Raw genomic sequence first — 24,101 nt, 5'->3', positions numbered from 1 at the left:
TTTTCGGGCATGATAGATTTCAACTGCTTGACCATTTTGTTCTCAGGGAGATAATCTACCACCACCAGGTGTATGGCAGTGACTTTCTCCCCCCTACCCATTTAGGTTAGGAGAAATAACTGCTGGCAAAGCAAGTGTTCAGCCAACAGCTATCTCATGTGTATGGACATTTCATGTTCCAGTTTGAACAGATGTGTGTCCCCTCTTGGGTGAGGCAAGATGTCTCCCAGACTTGCTGAGCTGGGTTTGGAGAACATAGTGGGTAGCAGCGGTCTGCTGCCGTTGCTCCTATTCCTCGGAGCGACGGCAGCATATTGTTGCTAAGTCATTTGTCTTTCTACACACACAACTGCAATGATCTGCCGACATCGTTCATCTCGGCTGATCGTTGTCGGCCGATAATCGTTTCATGTAATAGGTCCTTATTGCTTCAAATAAAAAGACTGACCATAATGCAATGGTTCATTGAAATTTGTCACCACCTTTCAAGACTCCGCAGAACATTAGCAGACTATGGAGTAAGACCATAATCTACCTAGATCACTCAAGGCCCTTTTACATGGGCCCATTTTAATGGAGGAGTGTTCCTAGGAACACTATTAGCTCATAATTGGCCTGTGTAAAAGTTCCAGGGATCAGCAGATGAGCAAGAAAACGGCCGCTTGTTGGCTGATTTGATCTTTGGTGCGGCTGTAAACATTATCACTAAGCGGCCTGCCCGCATGATTAATTGTGCCATATAAAGGAGTTGCAAGCAAATACTGTTTGCGTCTCAGATGGCCACATAAGTTCGAAAGGACCCTCACTCTTTCTGGGATGACTTCTACCAGCCCCCCATTTTTCCCCTATAATTTCCACTTCCTTCCTTCCTCTGCTGTCTGCCCCAATACCATAACATCAGCTTGCCTTACAACAAGAAATAAATTGTTATGTTTTGTCATTTGGAAAACGTTTTTAAACAAATTTCAAAATTTTCCCCGAAAGAGATGTGAAACGGTAAAGAAATGCTGAAATTTTACGTTTCCAATTCAGCATGAAAACAGCCCTACTAAGAATTTCACGTCCATTATAGATTGGTAACAGTTACAATACAAATTGAAATTGGTTATCAGGAATTGTCCCTGCTGGGTGTGAGCGATTGTCCGCCATCTCTGGAGCAGACTCCTGCGGTGCTTTAGAATAACCAGCTATTTGCAGTCACAGCAGGAGGCTGCTCTTTAGACACAAGAGGAGAGACATGCAAAGTGATATTGTTTTAAGATGAGGGCCTGTGTACACAGAATGATCTCCTTGGATGTGAACCTCTCTCACAAGGTTTGCTCCGGGCAGATGAGATCTAACGACAAGTTAATACCGTGAATTGAACTTGAAATCTGTTGATCTTGGTCTTGAGTGAATACAGTTCTACTGCTACATATAAATGGACCATTGAGAAATCCTCAGAAAGAAGAGAATGCCTGAATTGTTGCTGAAAGATCCACAAGTTTTCCATACAATCATCCTTTGTAAATTGTCCTAAACAATTTCGATAAAAGCTCAATTGGTCTCTTCTGTCATTCTCAGAGGATAAAGAGGACACAATTTTTTGGCCAATTCACCATAAACAGGACAAAAATATCTAAAAGAACCTTTTTTAATTTTAATATTTTTACTATTTATTAGACCTAAATAGACACTGTTGTTTCAACAAACTTTACACAAAATAATACCCTTGTATAAAATACCCCTTAGCAAGCGTCTTCCATCTCCTCTCCTACCTGCTAAACTATCATCTACACAACTTAGCATACGAAGGAGGCGGCGGAATACATAAAATGAGGACCAGCACAAGCCTGACCGTAACCAACACACAGCTAACCCAGCTATAAGAGAGGATGGGCCAGCTGTTGAGGGGCCCCTAATGAATCTTTTAAAGGAGTTGTCCACTTTCATGGGGCAAATCTCATAGCAATAATTTGATCATTTGGAGGTTTAGTTCAAAAGTGAGCAAGTGTGTAAGAGGGATCAGGCATGTTAAGTTACTTAGAATACACAATCTTTCAGTCTTGTCCAATGACCTGTCAGGTAAGCGCTTGATTACTCCTCGCTCCCTGCCGCCGCTATTACACGCGTCAGCAGCGAGCGAGTAAGAGGCGGGGGCGGGGTGCTGTGGGGTGGGGGAAGATAGCAGCCGATCCTATTATCGTTGTCTTCTATTACACAAAACGATTATAGGCTGTAGTGGTCGGTATTGGCCAAATACAGACGATTATCACTTCATGTAATAGGGCCTTCAGATGTCCTACCAAATCTAACAGGAAGAGTAATTTGGATCAAAGGGGAATGATTCTAGGCAGAGAGTGGTCACTCCTATAAACAACAGGGGGAGCCTAAGGGGTATTTCAGGACATGGCAATACAGGACATCCCTCAGTACGGTTTCACTGACTGGTCACTGTAATAAATAACCAAACATATAATACATAAATGTAGCAGGTGTATAAGAGGAGGCCACTCTATGACACCTATGTATCTTAGTGGGACTTACGGACAGAATCAGACAACCCAGTTCTGGAGACCTCACCTAAAAAAGGACATTGATAAAATAGAACGGGTCCAAAGATGGGCTACAAATATGGTGGAGGGTGTGAGGCATAAACCATATCAGGAAAGACTTAAAAGGTTTTGATCATGTCCCCCCTTTCCCTTCTTTCCTCCAGACTAAACAGATTCAAATCCTTAAGTATGTTACAGGACTAAATAAGGTTCAGGAGGGAAGTTTCTTTAGTAAAAAAAAACTGAGCTCAAGAACAAGAGGACACAGTGAGAGGTTAGTTGGGGGAAAGATCAGAAGCAATGTGAGAAAATATTATTTTACTGAAAGAGTAGTAGATACTTGGAACAAGCTTCCAGCAGATGTGGTTGGTAAATCTACAATAACAGAATTTAAACATGCCTGGGATAAACATACATCTATCCTAAGAAAATAAGAAGGAAAATACTAAAAGGGCAGACTAGGTGGACCCAGTGGTCTTTTTCTGCCGACAATCTTCTATGTTTCTAACCACTTTATAGCAGAAAACAACATGCCTAAATAAATGAGAAATAGGTTCTGGATGTGGTCACGGTAAATCTACCGACCACACAAGAGCCGGTTCTCAGCTCCCCTGGTTCCTAATTGCCTGCAGCGAGCGACATTCATCGCCACCCCCCCTCCAGCTTATCTCGGGTTGCAGCTCCGTTGCTTATCTTGCAGACAAATGGCCTGCGTGCACAACTCAAACAGCTCAAGCATTTATCTCTTTGACATGTGTGTCCCTGTTTGTTTTCTCCAGCCTTGAGACATCAGCTCAATCTTCTGACATTATTTAAGATGTGTCTGCCGGCACGGTAATGCTCCCTAGTCTCTTCCTGAGGTATTAATCAATTTCTTTAGTGTATTTATCACTAAGCGCAATAAATCCGCACTAATCAATGACTAACGCCCGCTCCGACACTGACAGAAATCCGCAGGAAAAAAACAGTCTGGGAAACCCGGAGAAAAAAACTGTAGAAATAAGAGGAATCACTTTTTAATCCTATTTGTTACCACGTCCTCCTCCACACTTCTGGTGTCAAAGCCAATACAAGGGAGTCAATAAAATTGATTATTTTCAAAGGAGTCTGATTTTACCTTAGAAGACTTTCTGCTGCAAGGATTTTCTGTGATCCCGGCTGATACTTCTACACAGTGTGTAGGGACAAAAAAAAAGAGAATTATAGCAAGGTTAAAGGGGTTATCCAGCGTTAGAAAAACATGGCCACTATCTCCCAGTGACAACAGAACTCTTGTCTACAGTCCAGATCAGGTTGGTTTGCAATAAAGCTCCATTCACTTCAATGGAACAGAGCTGCAAAACCTACACCCAAATTGGAGACAAGAGCAGTGCTGGGTGCTGTCTCTGGAAGAAAGTAGCCAAGTAGTTCCTGTCACAAACAGAGGTGGCAGCAGAGAGAACTGTGTCATACTAGAAAGAACACACCACTTCCTGCAGGACATACAGCAGATGATAGGTACAGGAAGACTTGATATATTTTTTTCAAATAGAGGCATATTTCCTTTCTCTAGAGATATCCCTTTAAGGGCCTTTTCAAACTGCACCTGCAGTATACCTTAGGAGAAAGTTCTTATGCATACATCTAATACATGCCTCCAACATACACAACTAAATAGATGCTCAAGGAACAATACAAATGCAGTGTAAATTCAGCCTTCCCTTTAGAATAAAACACTAAACCTGCCATTATAATATCTTTATAATCAGAGAAACCTTTTATATAACTAAACCCTGTTCACGCTTATGTTTTCTGTACTATATTACAGCCCTGTAACATCAGATCCTATAAATTACTACAGAGTCAAGGAACTCTACTGAAGAGAGTTACGGGTACATAGATATACAGCGATAAGAGAGAGATAACAGAGTGATAGAGAGATAAGAGAGATAGATGAGAGACAGCTATATGAGAAGAGTTTAACAATCATTATGTTTATATCTATTTAATAGATAACGCAGTAATAAAAAGAGATTTGATGCTGTAGGATACAAGCTATCAGGAGGCAGTGAAATATTCACAGAATGAATCCATCGTTCATCCATAACAACAATCCTGTCCATGACGGGAGAGATTAGCCCACAGAGAGCAGTTCATCATCCCCCTCCTCTTCAGCTGGTACCCCCACAATGTGGAGACGATTCATCATGCTTGGAGTCACGTCTAAGAACTCTCTGGTCTGACGCTTTGGTTCAGCACATGGTGCATGCTGCTCTGTACAGACTGCTGCGTTCTGGTCTTGGGATTTGTCAGGGGTAACAGCAGCAGAATGGCAGTGCCTTATGGGATCCTCCACATTGGTAACAGTCTCTTGCACCTTCTCCTCTGTGCTTATCAGTGCTTGTAAGGGAACAGATTTCTGCGCAGCATGGAAGTCTGTATCGGCAGCTGTGTCCAGGTGGCTTTCTATATTATCCACAACCTGTATGAGAGGTGCAGCCGCCTCCCCTTGGAGGCTCTCAGACAAGTCCCGAATTTCCTTTTCCTCACTGCTGCACTCATCGTCTTCGTCTGATGAGGTGTATTCCGTCTCTGATGAGTCAGAGCTGCTTGTAGCATCGGATGTAATGAGCGCTGCTGGCTGCCTGGGAACACTGTCTGATGCCTCCAGCAGTTTTTCTTCCTCTTGAACCAAAGTGGCAGCTTCCTCCAGCTCTTCCAGCTCAAGGCCCAGATGTGCCTTGGAGATGGTAGTGGCTTGCAGGCAATCCGATAAACCAGCCAGTTTCTTAGATCTAGATTAGTAAAACAAAATGAAAAAAAGATAAGCAATAGAGCTAAAAATTAAACTCCTAACACTTCTAGGAAACATTCAGATGGTAAAACACCAATACCAAATATGTGACCATATATAAATAAATCTTCTGGCCACTGATTTTAAGGGAACTATGAATCGGTTGATTTTTTGCTTGGGTTACTACTAGTGGTTTCCCTTATATAATCATGTTGTTTTTTTCGGTCCCTCCTACATAGAGCCAAAAAATTAAATTAAATTATGAAATGTAGGCTGCTCAAAAGCAATAAGCAATAAGAATTTTTTTATCTCAGGACGTGCCGATCTCCCTTTTCTTTTTTTTTTTTTTTTTGGTTCATACTGTGTTGAGGACTGGGATATCCTCAGGTTGGGCACTCACCAGGTGAGCTGGATGAACAGTTTGCTTATACTGCATATGCGGTGTTATTATTAAGATCAATGTACAAACTGTTGGCAGTAGGCTCCTGAGCTCCATCTAGTGGTGGCAGTCAGTCAAACTGTTATGTATCTATATCTATGAAGGTCATTTGTAGCTCTGTATGAGCAAAACTAATGGTGTGTTTAGAACAGACTATAAACAGGGAATAAGTCATAAAGGAAATACTGAGATTTCTCATTTTCTCTAATCCATACCTGGCTTTGGCTCCAAAAATCTGTGGGATAAATCTCTCTGTAAACACACCATTAGCCTCACACTGGAATACCCCTATAATATGTCTTTATACTGGCAGTTAAGATATTTTAATGGTGCGTTCACACCTACAGGATCTGCAGCTGATTTTATGCAGCAGATTTCATTTATATAACTGAACACAGCATCAAATCTGCTGCAGATCTGCTGCAGATCCTGTAGGTGTGAACGCACCCTAAAGGGCTTTTCCGGTGTGGTACATTTTACAAAACGTATTCTGGATGTTTTAATTATAAAAACAAGAAAACAAAAACATACTCTGATCCCCTGCAGCTGTCATTATGATGGCTCCAGGTCCCCAATGCCCGCCACGTCCTCTGAATTTTTAAACCCTGCAGGAAATGTCTGTTCACCAAATTACTGTTTATATTTTTTTAAGTATTTTTGAGTTGAAATCAGGTTATTGCCTTCAACCTTCTAAGTCTAAGGGTATGTTTGCAACGACTGAACTCATGGATCTACCGAACCGCTGTTAGCGATGGCAAGGAAGGAAGGTAGGAGGGACCGCAGCAGGACTCACGGCTGGAACTGTAGACATGAGTCAAAGGCTGGAACCAAGGGGAGGAGTCAAAGGCTGGAACCACAAACTAAGGGTTAGCATTCTGAGGCTCCAACAGCAGGATCACGAAAGGGGCAGGAACTTTTGGGGAAGTGCTTGTGCAATTAACCAATTTAAGGCTGTACTGCCCCTTTAAATCTGACTGAGCCAGCAGGGGTGTGCCTCGGCAGCAAGGAGAGCGAGCAGGAGCGTGGACCGGTAAGGAGCCCTACAGGCCAAACAGGAGGTGGCGCCGGGCCCTAGCACATGGACTCTGGTATCCGCTGACACCAGAGACCGGTAGGCGTGGGTGCAACCCGGAGCATGTTTCCCTGCAGCAGCCAGGACAATGCTTGCTTGATGAAGCTGCCACATGCAGATAAAACCAATCCCACAGGCAGCAGCTAAGGGCTGCACAGTTTTGAAGCGTAAAGCCACATTCACTCATTCGTATTCTACGGACTGGACCTGAGAAATAGCTGAAGAGTATAATTCTCAGCCTGACTTCATGGCTTATACATTACTGGTTTGCTCTCCATTGCAGAGATGAATGCACCAACTCACAAAACCTAACATGTAATGATAGTGAGTAATTAGGTGTGAGCTATAATGGGTGACACCTCACACTGGTTATAAATTAACACTCCCCCCCAATGTGTGTACACAAGGACAGCAGGACATTTCCTACTCAGTGTGAACAGCTGCCGGCCTCTGGGGCTTAGTTCACCACATGCGTCTCGTCTCTGTGTCAGGGTTGTCTGAGATAAGATGCACAAAATACAGAGGATTCAACTCTTTTAAAAGCCAAAAATCAGATTGATTTAAAGGGGCAGTGGAAAAAAAAATGAAAAAATAAAATAGCTGCACCATCCAATGTAATAATGGACATCTGTATTCATCCTTGGCACATATTTTGCCTCCTTTCTCCATTTTTCACACCAGACTTTAGGCTGCTGCAGAAGACATCATCCCTCTTTACTGGGCTTTTTAGATAATTAGCAACACCCACTCAGCCAGTCCCAGCCCACTCAGATGGTCCCCACCTGAAATGAAGGGGATGAGGAGCAAACAGCCACCTGTTTCTATACTAGAGTCTTTTACAAGACCGTTTGGTTTAGACATTATTAGAATGAATTACAGTGTAATACAGTAGGTATGGGTTTAATTCACAATTACTGTAAGTTTTAGTATCCCTTTAAGGCAGCCATACATACTCAATAGCTCGGCCAACATCTCTTTCCTGATCCGCTCATACACATGAATGCTTGGCTCAGCCATGTATGTAGAATAGAGGGGGGGTATGCCACTGCTAGATTTCATGGACAACATCTTATTTGAGAGTAAAAGATCAAGTCAAAGAAGTGTCGAGAGGCCAACATCATCATATTAAGCCTACAAATGTTCAAGGTGTATGGAGACCTTTATAAGGACAACCACTATCAGTAAACCAAGGTAGCTGCAGGATTGGTTTCCATGGATTTAGAATTTCTTATAGTTCGTTCACACATTCAGGTTTTTAATTGCAATTAAAGAAAACAAAGTCAGGAATGATTTGAAAAGAGTAGAAATCTCAGTCTTTTCTCTATGACTTGTCCTCCATTTAGCATCTGTTCCAGGCTTTGGCTTTAATAATTGCAATTAAACACCTGACTGTGTGAACACACCTGCAAGGTATAACCAATTAGTACGGATAATCGTCATAGCTAGAAGAGATATGCATCTTCTTTACTGTGACAATGCAATGATGTGGTATGATGGTGGCTCCAGGTACAGACATCTACTGAGACGGTTACCATTCCACAACGTATTTAAATCAAATACAGAAATATACTGTCTGTACAGAACTGCAGTGCAAAGCATGGGGGTAAGAGCGAGCAGCAGCTAGACAGCAGGCAGATTTTATACTAGTACTAACTACATGTACCTGCAATCCAGGACCTGAAACAGTCTGATACAGCTCAATGAATACTGGCAACCTAACCATGTCTAACAGGGGGCTTATCCACCTCAGGATGCTATCACTTGTGGATCAGCGGGGGTCTGACTGCTTGTTACCTAATAGAGTGAGGCTGTGCCTCTCTGGACTACTTCCAGACTCTGGGCCGCTCAGCATGTCCCAGGCTTGTTCAGAACCCCTGGTGGAGGGATTATCAGCGTCCTGTTAAGCCGATACGTAATGTCCTAAACTGCACTTTTTCCTCTCAGCGAGTGAGCACAGGGATCTGTTTGCAGTTATAACCAGCTGGATGTATCAGCACAATCACATGCGGCCGCTCCTTGGGGAGAATCGGGGGGGAACAAGGTCTAATCCCACTTCTCTCTCATTCCATTCCTGTGACATTATAGCAGATTGGAAATAAAATAAAAACGAACTCAACGGGGGAAGAAAACAAACTGTTTGCAGCACCAACATTTACAAGAATAGTTAACATCTTGATGGCTGGAGAAAATCGGCGTTGTTTTAGGTTACGCTGCAATACGTTCAGTGAAGAAAGCAAAGGTAAAATAGAACACAACTATAATAGTGCCCCCCTATTTCTCAGCATGTGTTGCCCCTCCCCCCTCAAAGCACATTAGATCATCACAAGATTACATTGCAAATGGGAAGATCTGCAAACAGCAACGTAATGTGTATAGACAGCATGGCTGACATCAATCATAACCTCTCCAGGGAATAAAACAGGACTGGACAAGAAGAATCCTGCCCTAGTTATTTTTGTCTTTTTTTAACTTCTTCATCGCTGCTTGCAGTCAGCGAACAAAAGAAAAAAACACTACTTTCCAGTGAGACATAGAAAACCTGTCCTAATAATGTGATGTACACAAAGGTAGACCAAATAAAGAGCGCTTTATGTGCACAATATTAAGATAGTAGGACCATGCATACAGTCCCAATGTGAGCACAACATCCAAATGTGACTGCAAATAAATTCAACTACAAGCAGCTGCTCCTTGGGCCCTACCAGATTCCAGCATTAGCAGCCCAGTATCAGAGGTTAGGGTACGTTCACACTGAGGAATAGGTGAGGAATTGAAGAGGAATCCGCTCTTATTTCAGCTTGAAATTCCTCCCGTAAAATATGTACAGAGCAATGTCCCATTGTGTTCAATGGAATATGTTCTGTTGTTCACACTGTAAAATTTCCAAGCAGAATTTTCTGCCGCTGATCTGCTTTCTGCCGAAAAAATTTACATGTCAATTAATTGGCCCCGTTCACACTAAGCAAGAACGGCGGGATCCCACCGTGCTCAGTATCCTGCTTTGAGTTAATGAGAGGACGCGGGCTCCTCTGCTGCCGCCGCTCTCCGCTTGGGAGATATGTCATTTCTTTGAGCGGAGAGGGGAGGAAGCGGACGCGCACACACCCTCTCATTCACTCAAAGCAGGACACTGAGCACTGATTCCGCCGTTCTTGCTCAGTGTGAACGGGGCCTTTGGGCGGATTCTGCTAGAGGAATCCTAAACAAGTCAATGTGGGCTTTAGGGTACAAACACACACACCGTATACGCAGCAGATACGCAACAAATACGCAGCAGATGTGCAGCAGATTTGATGGTGCAGATTTGATGCTGTGTTCAGTTATTTAGATCTCATCTGCTGCGTATTTGTTGCATATTTGCTGCGTATCGCAGCAGTAAATACGCTGCGTATACGGTGTGTGGGTTTATACCCTAAATCTGCTTGCATTCTGCTTAAATTCCGCTTGCATCCTGCTCAAATTCTGCAAGAGAACTTTCCTTTACAATTCCTCAAGAAGTCCTCAGTGTGAACCTACCCTTAGGCCCCGTTCACACTGAGCAAGAACTCCGCTGCGGAATCCCGCCATGCTCAGTGTGCTGCTTTGAGTCAAGGAAAGGGCACGTGCTCCTCCGCTCCTGCCGCTCTCCATTAAAAGAAATAACATGTCATTTCTTTGAACAGAGAGCGGCGGCAGCGGATGTGCACGCGCCCTCTCCATCACTCACAGTGAGACACTGAGCATGGTGGGATTCCGCGGCGGAGAGCTCAGCCCCGGGATTCAGCCGTGCTTAGTGTCCCACTGTCTTTGAATGAGACCATATTAAGTGGCCCAATAAGTCAATGTAATGACAAGGGATAAACCAAGACTAGCAGCCGGCAGTGTTTTCGTTTGGCTGGTCTCCCTGAGTTCAGCGATATGTTTCTCTTATGGCTCTACTAGGCATTACTCCCACCTAACCAGAATCCTGCTCCACACTGATGAGGGGCAACACCCCGAAACAGCTGTATGTGGATGGTTACCTAGCCTTGGTTTATCCCTTCTCATTACATTGACTTATAGGGCCACTTAATATGGTGGTTTTGTGGTTTCCTAACAGGAGCTGCCCCTTGGTTGGGTCCTTCCCGGAGGGATATCTGGCTAGTCCTGTGTTTTGAGACTCTTCAATGAGGCTCCATGGGCTCCTCTTTTGAGCGGAGAGCGGCAGCTGCAGAGGAGCACGCGCCCTCTCATTCACTGATAGTGGGACACTGAGCACGGTAAGGCTTCGCCGCGGAATTTTGCTGTACTTACTCAGTGTAAACATACCCTTAGACAGAGTAGTTCCCATAAATGAAAGCTGGAAGCTCTAGGTTGGTGCTTGCTTGTTTTAGAGTAATGCATCCACACTGTACAAATGGATAATGTTCCACCCAATGTACTGAATAAACTGCACAATGAAACGTGTTTCGGGTAAGCACAGACGCTCTCATCTGGCTTGTGTATCTGACCAGCCTGATGAAGGGCTCTGCCTAAACCTGAAATGTGTTGCACTGTGTATTTTATTTAATAAGACACATAGAATATTATCCATTTATAGTGTTGTTGCACTACTTGCAGACATACAAACGCCACCCGAGAAGGTCCAGCTTTAATGCATGTGGACTACTTTGCCCCTCTAAATAACTGTTTCCACTTACTGACAGCAGGGGAATGGAAACAATATCACCTGACACTTTACTATATTAAAAAACAGCTAAAAAGAACTATATCAAAAAGCTTTTGGGGAGGTTTTTAAGGAAATAAATTGAATTGGGAACATCCTCAAAGTTGTACATTTGGATATGTAAATTTCCGCTTGTGATCGGAGCAGTTAGCTTTCGTTTTCATACATGCAAGTCGGCAGCAAATGCCCGCAGTATGGGGCCAGAAGCCTTAAGTGCCTGGCGTCCCAATCACTGCTCACCTGCTCCTCCTGTACTGGACTGACTGTCCTAGAGTGGAGTGCTGCCATTTAAAGTGTCACTGTCGTGAAAAAATCTTTTGCAGAAATCAATAGTCCAAGCGATTTTAATAAACTTTGTAATTGGGTTTATAAGCCGAAAAATGCATTTTTATCATGCTCTCTCCCCTGTCTTCATTTTTCTCCTAAGGAGACAGCTAAATAAAAGACCAAAACAGGACAACAAAGAGTTAATCTACAAATACCTCACCCTTTATCTCCTCTGACAGTCACCACTGACCTCTCTGAGCGCTGATTACAGCTGTCACCCAGCTCAGTGCCTGTAATCCTCTGTTACCTGCTTTCTGCTGTCGGCTAACTCCCTCCTTCCTCCTCCCCCCTCCCCTCTCTATAGAACAGACAGAGTGTGACTCATGCAACAAGTCACAATTTTCAGATTTTTTGCAGTGGATGGAAAAAGAGGAGGGAGGGCCTGGGAAAAAGCTTTTTACATGCAGATAATGGCTTATTTGGCTAATAAACCCAATTACAAAGTTTCTTAAAATCGCCTGGGCTATTGATTTCTGCAAAAGAAAAAAAAATACGACAGTGACTCTTTAAGGGAGTCAATCCTGCCCAGTGGGCACTTGGTAATCATTGGCATATATACAAAATAAGGCAAATTACAAACCTCACAAGCTTCACATGAATCTAAAGGTCTTATCCACTGATATAACAAGTGCCCAGGAGGTATGCCCTTCATGTTACATGCCCAGGGCTCTATGCACAGGGCTCCTATCTGGATGCTATAGCTGACACTCAGAGCTAGCCGCTAAGAAACCCTAAGCATGATTCTACTCCTCTCCTCATCAACATGGTGTCTTCAGCTGTTCTGAGGGATGGAAACTGCTGACAGACTGCCTATAAGTCTAGAACTACAAGGGGAAAAAAGTTAACATGTTTTTCTTACTTTTTTTAAAAGAAAGTGATAGCCAGCCAGATGACTTATTGCAGAGGAACCAGGTCCAGCTGTGTTCAGAGATAACAAAAATGGCTGTGTCACACTTATATGCAAGTCACCTGACACTGTATATTCCTATAGACTGCAGTTGTCCTAAGTGTGGAGCTTAGGTGGTTGTGGGGGGGAGGGGGGGAGTGGTTGTCCACTAGGGCCAGCAATATGCAAACACTCATTTGTCTCCTTTAAGGAAAGGTGGATAAGGTGCTTATCTCACAAGGGGAAACCAGCGGGGGATCACTGCCTAACATTCCTACTTCAAATACAGAGTATACAAAGCAAGAAGAATATCAAAGCAAACCAATTGCCACCAGGAAGTTTTTCACGTGTAGGAGGAAATGCACATGTATACAACCTTTATCAGTGATAAGACTCAAGGGCGAAGCAGTTAGCGAGGGAAAGCAGTGTCTGCTGGTATAAATTCTTTTCTAGGGTGTGAAAAAAAGAAGGATTTTTATCTAATTTATAGTGTACTAAGGGCAGGGATCTGTTTATAAATCCAATGTGGGGGAGGGGTATTGGGTGCGGCAAGGACCACCTTCTAGCTACAGAATCTCCGTGGTCTCTGAGATAAGTCCACAAAAGTGTAGACAGAAAAAGAAACCCCTGTGCCAACCTATGCTAATATTCCATTCTCCCTTGTATAAACTTCTCTTGACTCACTTTACAGGTAACATAAGTTCCTGGAGAGGCTGCCACTCAGAATTCAACAGACCCTGAATGGTAGTTGTAACTTGTGGGAAAATGCATGGAATGACTAAAGATAGAGGACGGTCACCTGTTTAACTTACTGGTAAATGCACAGATTACAGAAATGACAAAAAAAAACAATTCTGACCCCCCCCCAAACGAGCCATGATCAAACTATGTCACAGCGGGAGGTATGGAGTGCGCCTTGGTATAGAGCAAACGCCAATGCTGGTTATTTAACACTCCACATCCTGCTGCCACTGATGACAGCAGCATCTAGAAGGTCAAAAGCCACCTTAGTGGACTGTACAGGGTCTGACTGGCTTCCTGGCGACACAAACATGGGCAACAATTGGTTGTCATGGCAGCCTAAGCCCTTCTGAAGGCCTCCATGGCTGTAATGATGCTTTTGAAGGGGTGCGTTCACACGCACAGGATCTGCAGCAGATTTGATGGCCCAGATTAGAAGCAAAGCAAATCTGCCCCATCAGATCTGCTGCAGATTCTGTAAATGTGAACGCACCCTAAAATATATATATTAAAAATTGGTTGAGTGGATGACAGGATATTCTCCTCCATTGGTGGTGGTGGTAGGACAAAATGCTTGCGTTTGGGAGGCCAGCTCCCACATTAATGCTAATTGCAAAGGTATGGGACAGTACTAAAACGTTGCTAGGTCCTGTGCAGCAGGAACGTATATAAACGTTCCTGAGTGTGAAGGGTTTTTTGTGTACACGTTTCAATGCGATCTGCCCTGCACACATTACTGTCCCTAGCTGTCGGTCATTAACCCCTTAAACGTCGCAATGCACAGTCATAAGGTAGTCAGTGACAGGACACGATCACTTGTACCGACAGGCGGGGGTAAGCCACTTACCTCCGTCCTGTCGGGAAAGGAACATTGCATTAATTTGACCCAGACATCCGGGTACCAATGACCTCAGTGATAAAGGGGTTAATACAGGAGGTAAACTCTAGGGGATCACCTAAGGTCGGTATATCCCTTGCATATATGCAGTTGCTAGATGCACACCACTGCACCTTTAGCTGAGAAGTAAATGGGAGGATGACGGGGGATTGTGTTCTGAGCCTCACTCCTACCCTCTTAGTGAGGCGCAGACACTGTTGCAGCTATATCTTCTCCACAGGGTGTATAGAATACCAGCCCTACTGCACAAAACTGGCTTACACTCTGACTCCCATTGTCTCAGATGTAAAGCAGGTATTTGTGGTTGTCAATCCTAACCCCTGAACACTGCATATTAGGTCAACTGGATGAATTGAACCTTGATGATCACACTGTAATAGATGTACAGCAAACTTTATATCAGGCCCGAAAAACTATTGCTTATCATTGGACTCACTCTAAGTCGCCCACTAAGCAGGAAATGGTATCTAAATTAAATGCTGTGATACAATTAGGGAGAGGGGTGTATCTGAAGCGCAAATGCCCCCGTAAATTTGCATGGTTCTGGGGTCGCTGGCTGGATACCCCAGGAGTACCCACTGCTAATCTCTTGCAAATATGCAGGAACCCCATGCAAAGGTTTCTGAATAGTCTCTAAATTCTTTATTAGGTGGTAGGAAACCAGAATGCTGCAATGGAAATCTTAGTAATGTTGTGGACCTTACTCATAGGGGTCATGTAGGAGAGCCACAGGTAGGGGAACATGCCCTATAAAGCTAGAGAGGGAAGGCACCAGGAACCACCCCAATGACTTGTCCTTCAGGCAGCATTAAAGCAGTGACAGGTTCCCTTTTAGCCCTTCCCTAGATCTGCCCAGACGGTCCCTCAGAACCTTCCAGAAACAGCCATGTTACCCTAAAACAAATGGTGCCGTATTTCACCACCTACTATATACTGCAGAGATTGGCAAAAAAATGCCTAAAACAAATAGTACACTTGGCACACACTACATGCACCATTAGTTTGGCACAGTTTGCAATACATTTCTAATGCATTTTGCTTATTAAATCCCCGCCTTGTTGCTATGTTCATACCTATAATCAGTTCTGTTCTCTGCCTAAATCCGCAGCGTTTCCAAGCGTTGACTGCTGCTGCCATGTTGCTGCCAGGCACAGAATTTTGATCAAAGAATTGTTTTCTGTGTACATTATAATTACTGGCGTCTGTGATATCGCACAATGGAAATGCTGCATTTTGCCAGTCAATGCCCTGTGACTGCCAAGTGGCTGCAGATGAGCCTAAACACAAGTCACTTGTAGTCTGACTGGTCTTGGCAACATACGCAGGGAAAAACAGGACCAGGGACCAATAGATTCCACCGCCAAATAGCAGGTGTCTGTCCCGGCCTCTCCTGGATACATCTATTTATGTGAAGACATTGTATGGCAGCGTCCGCGGGAAAGCTCCGCAGTGATAAAATGCCAGTGTCTTGGCCATGATGGAGGAAGGTGTCTGCGCCAGCTCGGCCTTCACTTCAAAGCATGACAGAACCCAAAGTGCAATAATCCATTTATACAGGAACATGCCAGGCAATATCATGAATAATGTATACTATGGCAAGGTAAGGGGATTATAGGTAATGCTGTATATGCCATGATAAGGAAATTACAGGAGATGCAGAGAGGGTGTAAGCCTGCTTATATTTGGAGCAGGGAGCAGTAGGAAGATGCTTAGATCACTAAACTATAGGAGATCGATCTATCAGATACTGGCCAATTTTAAATGACCCCCTGTTAAGACCCCCAGAAATCAGCTGTTATTTGTTTATACATCTAACAGACTGCTCAGATTATACACTCCCTCTAATTCCCTATTAAACTCCCTCTAATACCCTATGAGGTGTGTATGCAAATATAGGTTTTCTGTAACAGACAGCCCCTTTAAAGCGAGGTAACACAGCCCTATTTCTAATAGTGATTCTGTGTTAAATCTTTGTACAGTGTATACTTGCTAAAACTGGTAGTGTATCCAAGAGAAAAGCAGTACTACTAAGAAAATCTTACCTTTCTAAGCCTTAGAAATAATATGGTGTAAACTGATCTGTGCAAAGGGAGGTGGAAACATTTGCCATATTTACGGAGGCTTTGTGCCAACCATTTATGAGACCCGGCCATATGCCCTGCCATGTGCTGAATGTTTTTATACAAATAAGAGATTAATCATTGGGTAATAAGAAGTTCTGCAACTTTCTAATATACTTTGTATTTCAATGTTTCCCTGTGTTTTACATCTGTTTGCCAGTGAATGGAAACCTCCAGTAACCAATCCTAATACATGTCACAGCTCGGACTGTATCGCAAAGTATCCCGTCCAGACAGCCTTAAGAGAAACAGATTGCTGAACTCAGGGAGACCAGCCAAATGACAACACTGCCGGCTGCTAGTGAAAGCGCTCAATGCAGTGAAGTCCTAGGTGCATTGCCCCCTGAGAAACATAAATATGCAAAAGAAGAGCCTGTGGAGCCTCATCAAAGAGTCTCAAAACACAGGACTAGCCAGATATCCCTTCGGGAAGGACCCAGCCAAGGGGCAGCTCCTGTTAGGAAACCACCAAAACCACCATATTAAGTGGCCCTATAAGTCAATGTAATGACAAGGGATAAACCAAGGCTAGGTAACCATCCACATACAGCTGTTTTGGGGTGTTGCCCCTCATCAGTGTGGAGCAGGATATTGGCTAGGTGGGAGCAATGCCTACTAGAGCCATAAGAGAAACAGATTGCTGAACTCAGGGAGACCAGCCAATGTCCAGACAGCCTGTGAACTACACGGCGTGTCCGATACAGGCTGGGTCCATACTGTTTGCGTTTACGTTCAACATAGACGTTTTATAGAAGGATAAAAACATACATTAAATGGATGCTGCTCAAAGTTATACGGAAAAATCTGTTTTCCCATAGGCTTTCTTTATAAGAAAAGACAATGATTTCAACGTATGCCTTTCTGTTACTGTGCACAATAGTGTAGTAAACAAGGCTTCCTTTATTACACCCCCAGTGGCCAGCTTCTTTCTTACAGACGCATCACAAGCAGATAAAATGACAATAGTGACGTCCCAAATGTGCCATCAGTTACCACGGTGATGAGAGACGACAACACACAACTGCAAACCATATGACCTGTATTGTATTAGGGCTTGTACATCCTGTTTGTGTCTACCGTACATCGCAACCCACCAAACCAAAGGCGACTTCCTGCAGCTCCAGATCTTGTGTAAATCTTCCAGAGAGAACCGGTTTCATTTCCTCTGCAGCAGCCCTTAGTAACCTCCGAGGCAAAGCACACTGACAGCCGAGCAATCAGCACATAATGTAATAGACAAGTCCCAGGAGGACGCAGCCGAGGTGCACATTCTCTCGGCTGAATGGCTTTTAAGAGCTTCATATTTTCTCTCCCGGGAGGATAATCATTTAACATGTCACTAAACTTTGTGCTCTACAATCTAATAGGATTTTTGTTCTTCTCTACATCATCATGCAGCTCTGCCCAGAAGGATGACCTGCTGAGCCTCGCTCCACCCACTGCAACACAATGTACACAAAAACCACACCAAGCCATATAAACCCAAGTGCCAGGAGAGGACCCAGCACGAGTCACTTGCTGTTTATGGACCTTACCATCAATGTTCCCTTGCATGTTACTACTACATACTAAATTCTATGCCAATACAGTGGTACCTTGGTTTAAGAGTAACTTACATTGAGAGTACTTGCAAGAAGAGCTCACAGTTTTTCCAAATTGTGACTTGGGTTAAGAGCATTGCTTTGATTTAAGAGCTCACGGTACTGGGTGGGTGGGGAGTGGAGAAGGGACATGGTCTGCATAGCGGGGTGTACAGCACTGTACTCTGACCCAGGAAGTCTCCCTCACCTTCCAAATCATAGCAGATCCACATCAGGCTGGGGCTTGCATCAGGGGACAGGACTGTGGAGGTAATCTCTTCATAACGTAACCCCTCTCTCTCTCCAGACAGAGAGTGCTGTATTTATGTGCCCACATATACCCTGCTCATCCAGTCATGCTCTCTGCTGTCTCTGTCAGCCCTGGTGTTTCCCATCCTCTCCATTCCTGCCATAATGTGCCTGCACTCACACTCAGCCATTCACACTGCTGTATAGAAAAAGTTTCTGTCACTCTCCTCATGCACGGCTCTGTGATTCTCACTTCCTGATTGGTCCATGCTGAGCACACCCTCTTCCCCATTGCTGTCACGTGACCACACAGACCTTTGACAGCGGCCCTGCTTCTCTATTCTAGTCATTTTTACTACGCTCCTGCATTATGGGGATCTGCAGTTCCATCCTGTATCTACAAACTGTGGCTGTTTTTCCTGGTTTATGTACTTACTATACATTATACACCACATGCTGATTGCTATACTGTACAGTAACTTAGAATATCACATTCTGCTGTTTTATGTTCAGCTGAATGTTTGTTTAATTTGTTTTAAATGTTATTCAGAATTTTAAAAAAATCATTATTTTTGGGATGGGGAACTAATTTTCTGCCTTTCAATGATTTCTTAAGGGATAATCTGCTTTGGTTTAAGAGTGATTTGGATTACAAGCACGGTCCCGGGACTAATTATGCTCATAATCCAAGGCACTACTGTATATATATTATATCTTCAAATCCCCTGCATAGACATAGAGGGAGACCTGTCCTAAGTTTTATGCTGCCCAAACCACAGGCAGCATGATACACTAAGAGGCACCCTTAGTTGCTAATGAACTCACTGTGATTATCCCTTCTGGCATTACAAAGAAACTACAATGTTGCAGATAAAGCCAATAAGGGATTTGTTTACATCAGCTGTCTCAGAAGGGAGGGGGAGAAGGGGGAGACAGAAAGAAAAGCTCGCACACAGATATTTGTGTCTTCAGCAGAGGCAGCAGCTGAGAACTGGGGGAAGGAGACTGAGTAGATAATAACAAGTATGGAATGAATTGTTAGTCTCACCATGGGCAGCAACATATACAAAAGTTATGTTTTGACAGCTGTTTCATGCTGCTTGAACCAGGGACAGCATGAAACAGAGACTGCATGCAGTAACACAGTAAAAGTATGATTTATTCTTTTTTTTTTTTTTTTTTTCAAAACTTATTATATTGAAAAGGTCAGTATGATTTATTCTGAAACGCTTGGGTGTTTCAAAGAAAACAACTGGTTTCAAAAGGCCCCAGAAACTGAAAAACTAGTCCCAGGGGATGGTCCCCACAGCTGTTTTAGTGTTGTTTGGCCTTGAATGGCACATCTCATCTTATCTATGCATAGGGAGTAATGCGTCACTCAAGGTTAAAGGAGCAGGGTGCAGCCACTGGGAACTACCCCAATGATTTTGCAAGGGTGGGGACGGGATGCAGTGGTGCTGAGCTGAATGAGCATTAACAAGTGTGCTTTCTTTTGCATTTAGGTGATGGGAACAGCTCTTTTAAAACTACGATTTCTATAAAACGCATGAGCATCATACTTTACTGTGTTACTGCACCCAGTCACTCTTCCATGCTGCCTGTGGTAGCATGAAACAGCTGTCTGGATCCCATTAAAAGCTATGTAAAGCTAAATTTTTTGTAGTCTTTCACTGTACTTTTTATAGTGTTCAATTTTCCCATAAGTCTTAAGGAGGCCATACACATACAATAACAACCGTCAGTTATCTCTCCCCTCCTCCCCATACACACACAGAGAATCCCTGTGCTCTATATGGGGAGGGGAGGGGTAAACCATAGCCAGAGCACTCTAACTGCAACTTCTCTCTCCAAGAACAAAGGGATTGGGCAGTGATTTTCCATTTCCGCTGACATCATCTGTCAGTTGACAGGAAAGCCCTATAGACATTAAAAAAATGGCCAAATCCACATGAGCAGCGGGTATAAAGTGTATGGGGACCTTTAAACTGCATTTAAAGGTGTCCCCATAAAGAGGATTTGGAGCCAGACATCGAGGCACTGATTGGTACAAAGATATAGTAAGAAATTTATGGAGAGCTCCAGGTTGCTGGGAGGTGAAGCAGACGCCTCTTTGCCCTAATACTACACATTACAAAATTTTATTTCACTTATCTTTTCAGCAAAGTAATGTGGTGGAGGCTTTTGTCAGCACAGGCGGCTGCATCGGTTTTACAGGGATCACGGCAGGGTATGCTTCTCAGAAACACATCCTATATCATAACGGGACTATTCTGAAGAAATCTCTGACCGTAATGAAATGCAGTTGTTCCTTGGTCGGCCATTTAATTTGTATTTAATGAGGTTAGGTGAGGACAGTGTGAGGTACACATGTAACCAATTTACAATCCTGAATGGTACCTTTTATCCAGACAGGAAAACGGTTTTTCTCCTTTTTTTCTTTTTTGGATAAAAAAAGAATTAACTTCCTTGATAAATTGCTTCTATTTCTGATCATAACAATTTAGCAATTTCACATAAAATCACACGTTAATCTCAGAAAATTTCAATTAACTACAATTTACTATATATACCTAAGACTGGAGTTATAGCACAGTCAGTGATATATTAGACCACGTTCCCATAGCTGATTTTTCCACTGCAAAATACACAAAAGTAATGTAAGGTCTATCCTCAGAATTCTGCCCCTTGTTTCCCTGTGTACCCATTAGGGCTACTTCATGTCTTGGCTCCCAGATAGTTTCAGTAAATTCCTATTGAAAACAATGGTTTTCATACTTACTTCAATGCAATATATTAAAAGTGTTTTGCATGAAGAGCGCACAGTTTTTCAAAATTGTAACTTGGTTTAAGAGCATTGCTTTGGTTAAAGATCTCCCTGTACTGGGTGGGAGGGAAAGTCAGGGAGGGGCATGGTCTGCATAGCGGGGTCTACAGCCCTGTACTCTGACCCAGGAAGTCTCCCTTACCTTCCAAATCATAGCAAATCCACATCAGGCTGGGGCTTACATCAGGGGACAGGACTGTGAAGGTAATCTCTTCATAGATAAAACCCCTTTCTCCCCAAACAGGGAGTGCTTCTATACTGTTCCCACATATGCCCTGCTCATTCCTTCATGCAGTCTGTTAGCCCTTGTGTTTCCCATCCTCTCCATTCCTGCTATAATGTGCCTGCACTTACACTCAGCTATACACACTGCTGCTATAATGTGCCTGCCCTTACACTCAGCTATACACAATGCTGTATAGAAAAGTTTCTGTCACTGTACTCCTGCTCAGATCTGTGATTCTCACTTTCTGATTGTTCCATGCTGAACACACGCCCTTCCCCATTGTGATAATATGACCACACAGACCTCTGACAGCAGCCCTGCTTCTCTATTCTAGCCTGTTGTACTACACTACTGCATTATGGGGATCTGCAGTTCCATCCTGTATCTACAAACTTCTGCTGTTTATTCATTCTTATGCAGTTACTATACATACTAAACCACATGTTGCTTGGCTATACTGTACAGTAACTTATAATATCACATATCCAGCTTTCTAAATGGTTTGTTTTACCTGTTATTGGGATGTGGAACCAATTGTCCGCATTTCAGTGATTCCTTATGGGAAAAATTACTTTGGTTTAAGAGTGATTTGGATTACAAGCACGGTCCCGGAACGAATTATGCTTGTAATCCAAGGCACCGCTGTATTTGCAAAAAATAAGCTGTGTTAACATAGCCTTAGGGTATATTCACACAATGCTGCTGTCTCTGGAAGAAAGTGGCCATGTTTTTGTAGTGCTGAAAAAACCTTTTAAGGGTATATTCACACGAACGGGCTCGCAGCGAGATTCTCGCTGCGAGCCCGGCAGGTCCTGGCAGTTCCCATACTCTACATACTTGCTGCGGTCTAAACGACCGCAGCGAGTATGTAATTCTGCCGCCCTTAACCCCTTCTGCTCCCGGCCGGCTCCCCCGCTGTAAGCATACTTTACCTGTCCTTGCTGCACGGGGTCCCGGCGTCCCAGCCGCAGCCACTAATTGGCCGGACGGGAGAGCAGGACGCCGGACCCATGCAGCAAGGACAGGTAATATATGCTTACAGCGGGGGAGCCGGCCAGGAGCAGAAGTGGTTAAGGGCGGCAGATTTACATACTCGCTGCGGTCGTTTAGACCGCAGCAAGTATGTAGAGTATGGGAACTGCCAGGACCTGCCGGGCTCGCAGCGAGGTTCGTGTGAATATACCCTTAAAAGGTTTTTTCAGCACTACAAAAACATGGCCACTTTCTTCCAGAGACAGCACCACTCGTCTCAAGTTCAGGTGTGGTTTGCAGTTATGCTCTGTTCACTGCTGCAAAACCTCACCCAAACTGGAGAGTGGTGCTGTTTCTAAAAAAGAGTGGCCATGTTTTTGTAGCAGTGGATAACCGCTTTAACGCCTTCAATAACTGACAGCCGAATGATAGTTCAGCAGTCAATTATCTCCCATATCCGGCCCCTATCCTCCACACGGCCTGTGTTCTCTATGGGGAGGGGTAAGCCAAAGCCAGAGAGCTCTGGGTATGGCTTGTCTATCCCAGAGCAAAGGGGCAGGCTGTGGTTTTCCATCACACTCAACCCCTATCTCCTCCAACATAATCTGTCAGTAGTCAGAGCCCTGTACACATTATACTGACCGCCAAACCCACCACAAGCGGTGGGCACGGCTGACAAAAATATAAGGCATATGGGGACCTTAAGTTCCATGTAATAAAAGCCAGCAAAAACTTTAATGTTACTGCTAACATATTACCATAACACAACACGAGGTTCGTAGCACAGAGGGTCACCCTAAAGCCATACATTTTTTTGAAGGAAAGTGACAGTACTGACAGTGTGGGTCTGTGACACTGCCAGCTCCTGCCCTGCTCTCCAGCCGTTGCTGCATCTTTAGCTGCCAATCATTCTGGATGAGGCGACCTGAAGATACAGCATAGGCCGGAGAGTGGGGCAGGAGCTGACAGTGTCACTGACCAGACCCACAATGGTTTTTAAGCAACAAGCAGAATCACACCACTGAAGCTAAGTATGCACTGCTCGTGTGATCAGCAAACTGGCAGCATTAATATTATTTACTAGAAAATGTACCCGGCGCTGCCCGGGTATAAAGTGTCAGTGTGTTAATTAGATTTGTTCTAAGGTGCCCAGGAGGCCAATCTAAAGGTATTGTTTCATCTCAGTGGAATTAGTGTATACCTGTAGTGCATAGTTGGAGGGGTTCTGTATACCTACAGTGTAAAGTTTTTAGGGGTCTTGCATATCTGTAGTGCATAGTGGAGGGGGGGATGTATACCTATAGTGTATAGTTGGGGGGGTCCTGTATACCTGTAGTGTGTAGCTGGGGGGGCCGTATACCTGTAGTGTATAGTTTGGGGTCCTGTATACCTGTATTTACCATTAGGCACCCATGGTCTGGTGCCTAGGGTAGCACCTTGCAGAGGGGCAGTACCCTCCCGTTCAGACTTGCCAGAAAATCTGGTGTCCTTTTGAGGGGGGGGGGGGGGGGGGGTATGGCAGTATTGGTCAGGTCTGGTATAGCGGTGTTATCCAGTCACAGTATGGCAGTATTAGTCAGGTCTGGTATGGCAGTGTTATTTAGTCACAGTGTGTCAATATTGGTCAGGTCTGGTATGTCGGTGTTATCCAGTCACAGTATGGCGGTATTGGTCAGGTCTGGTATGGCAGTGTTCTCCAGTCAGTGTGGCGGTATTGGTCAGGTCTGGTATAGTGGTGTTATCTAGTCACAGTATGGCAGTATTGGTCAGGTCTGG

At 44.0% G+C, this 24,101-nt stretch overlaps 1 protein-coding gene across 4 annotated transcripts in view; it reads right to left on the bottom strand.

Annotated features, from left to right (window-relative positions):
• Window positions 1-1,997: 1,997 nt before the first annotated feature.
• The window catches only part of SHQ1 (SHQ1, H/ACA ribonucleoprotein assembly factor), a 95,553-nt gene continuing 73,449 nt past the window's right edge, over window positions 1,998-24,101 (bottom strand). For all 4 annotated transcript variants that reach the window (XM_069966870.1, XM_069966871.1, XM_069966872.1 and 1 more), the window contains one exon: window positions 1,998-5,308. In XM_069966870.1, the coding sequence (XP_069822971.1) occupies window positions 4,648-5,308 (661 nt within the window). In that variant the 3' untranslated portion in view covers window positions 1,998-4,647. The remainder of the gene's footprint in view (window positions 5,309-24,101) is intronic.

The sequence above is a fragment of the Dendropsophus ebraccatus genome, chromosome 4, assembly GCF_027789765.1.
Source record: "Dendropsophus ebraccatus isolate aDenEbr1 chromosome 4, aDenEbr1.pat, whole genome shotgun sequence".
Classification (NCBI taxonomy): domain Eukaryota; kingdom Metazoa; phylum Chordata; class Amphibia; order Anura; family Hylidae; genus Dendropsophus; species Dendropsophus ebraccatus.
Note: the sequence above shows the minus strand (reverse complement) of the source record. Positions and strands in the feature narration are given on the sequence as shown.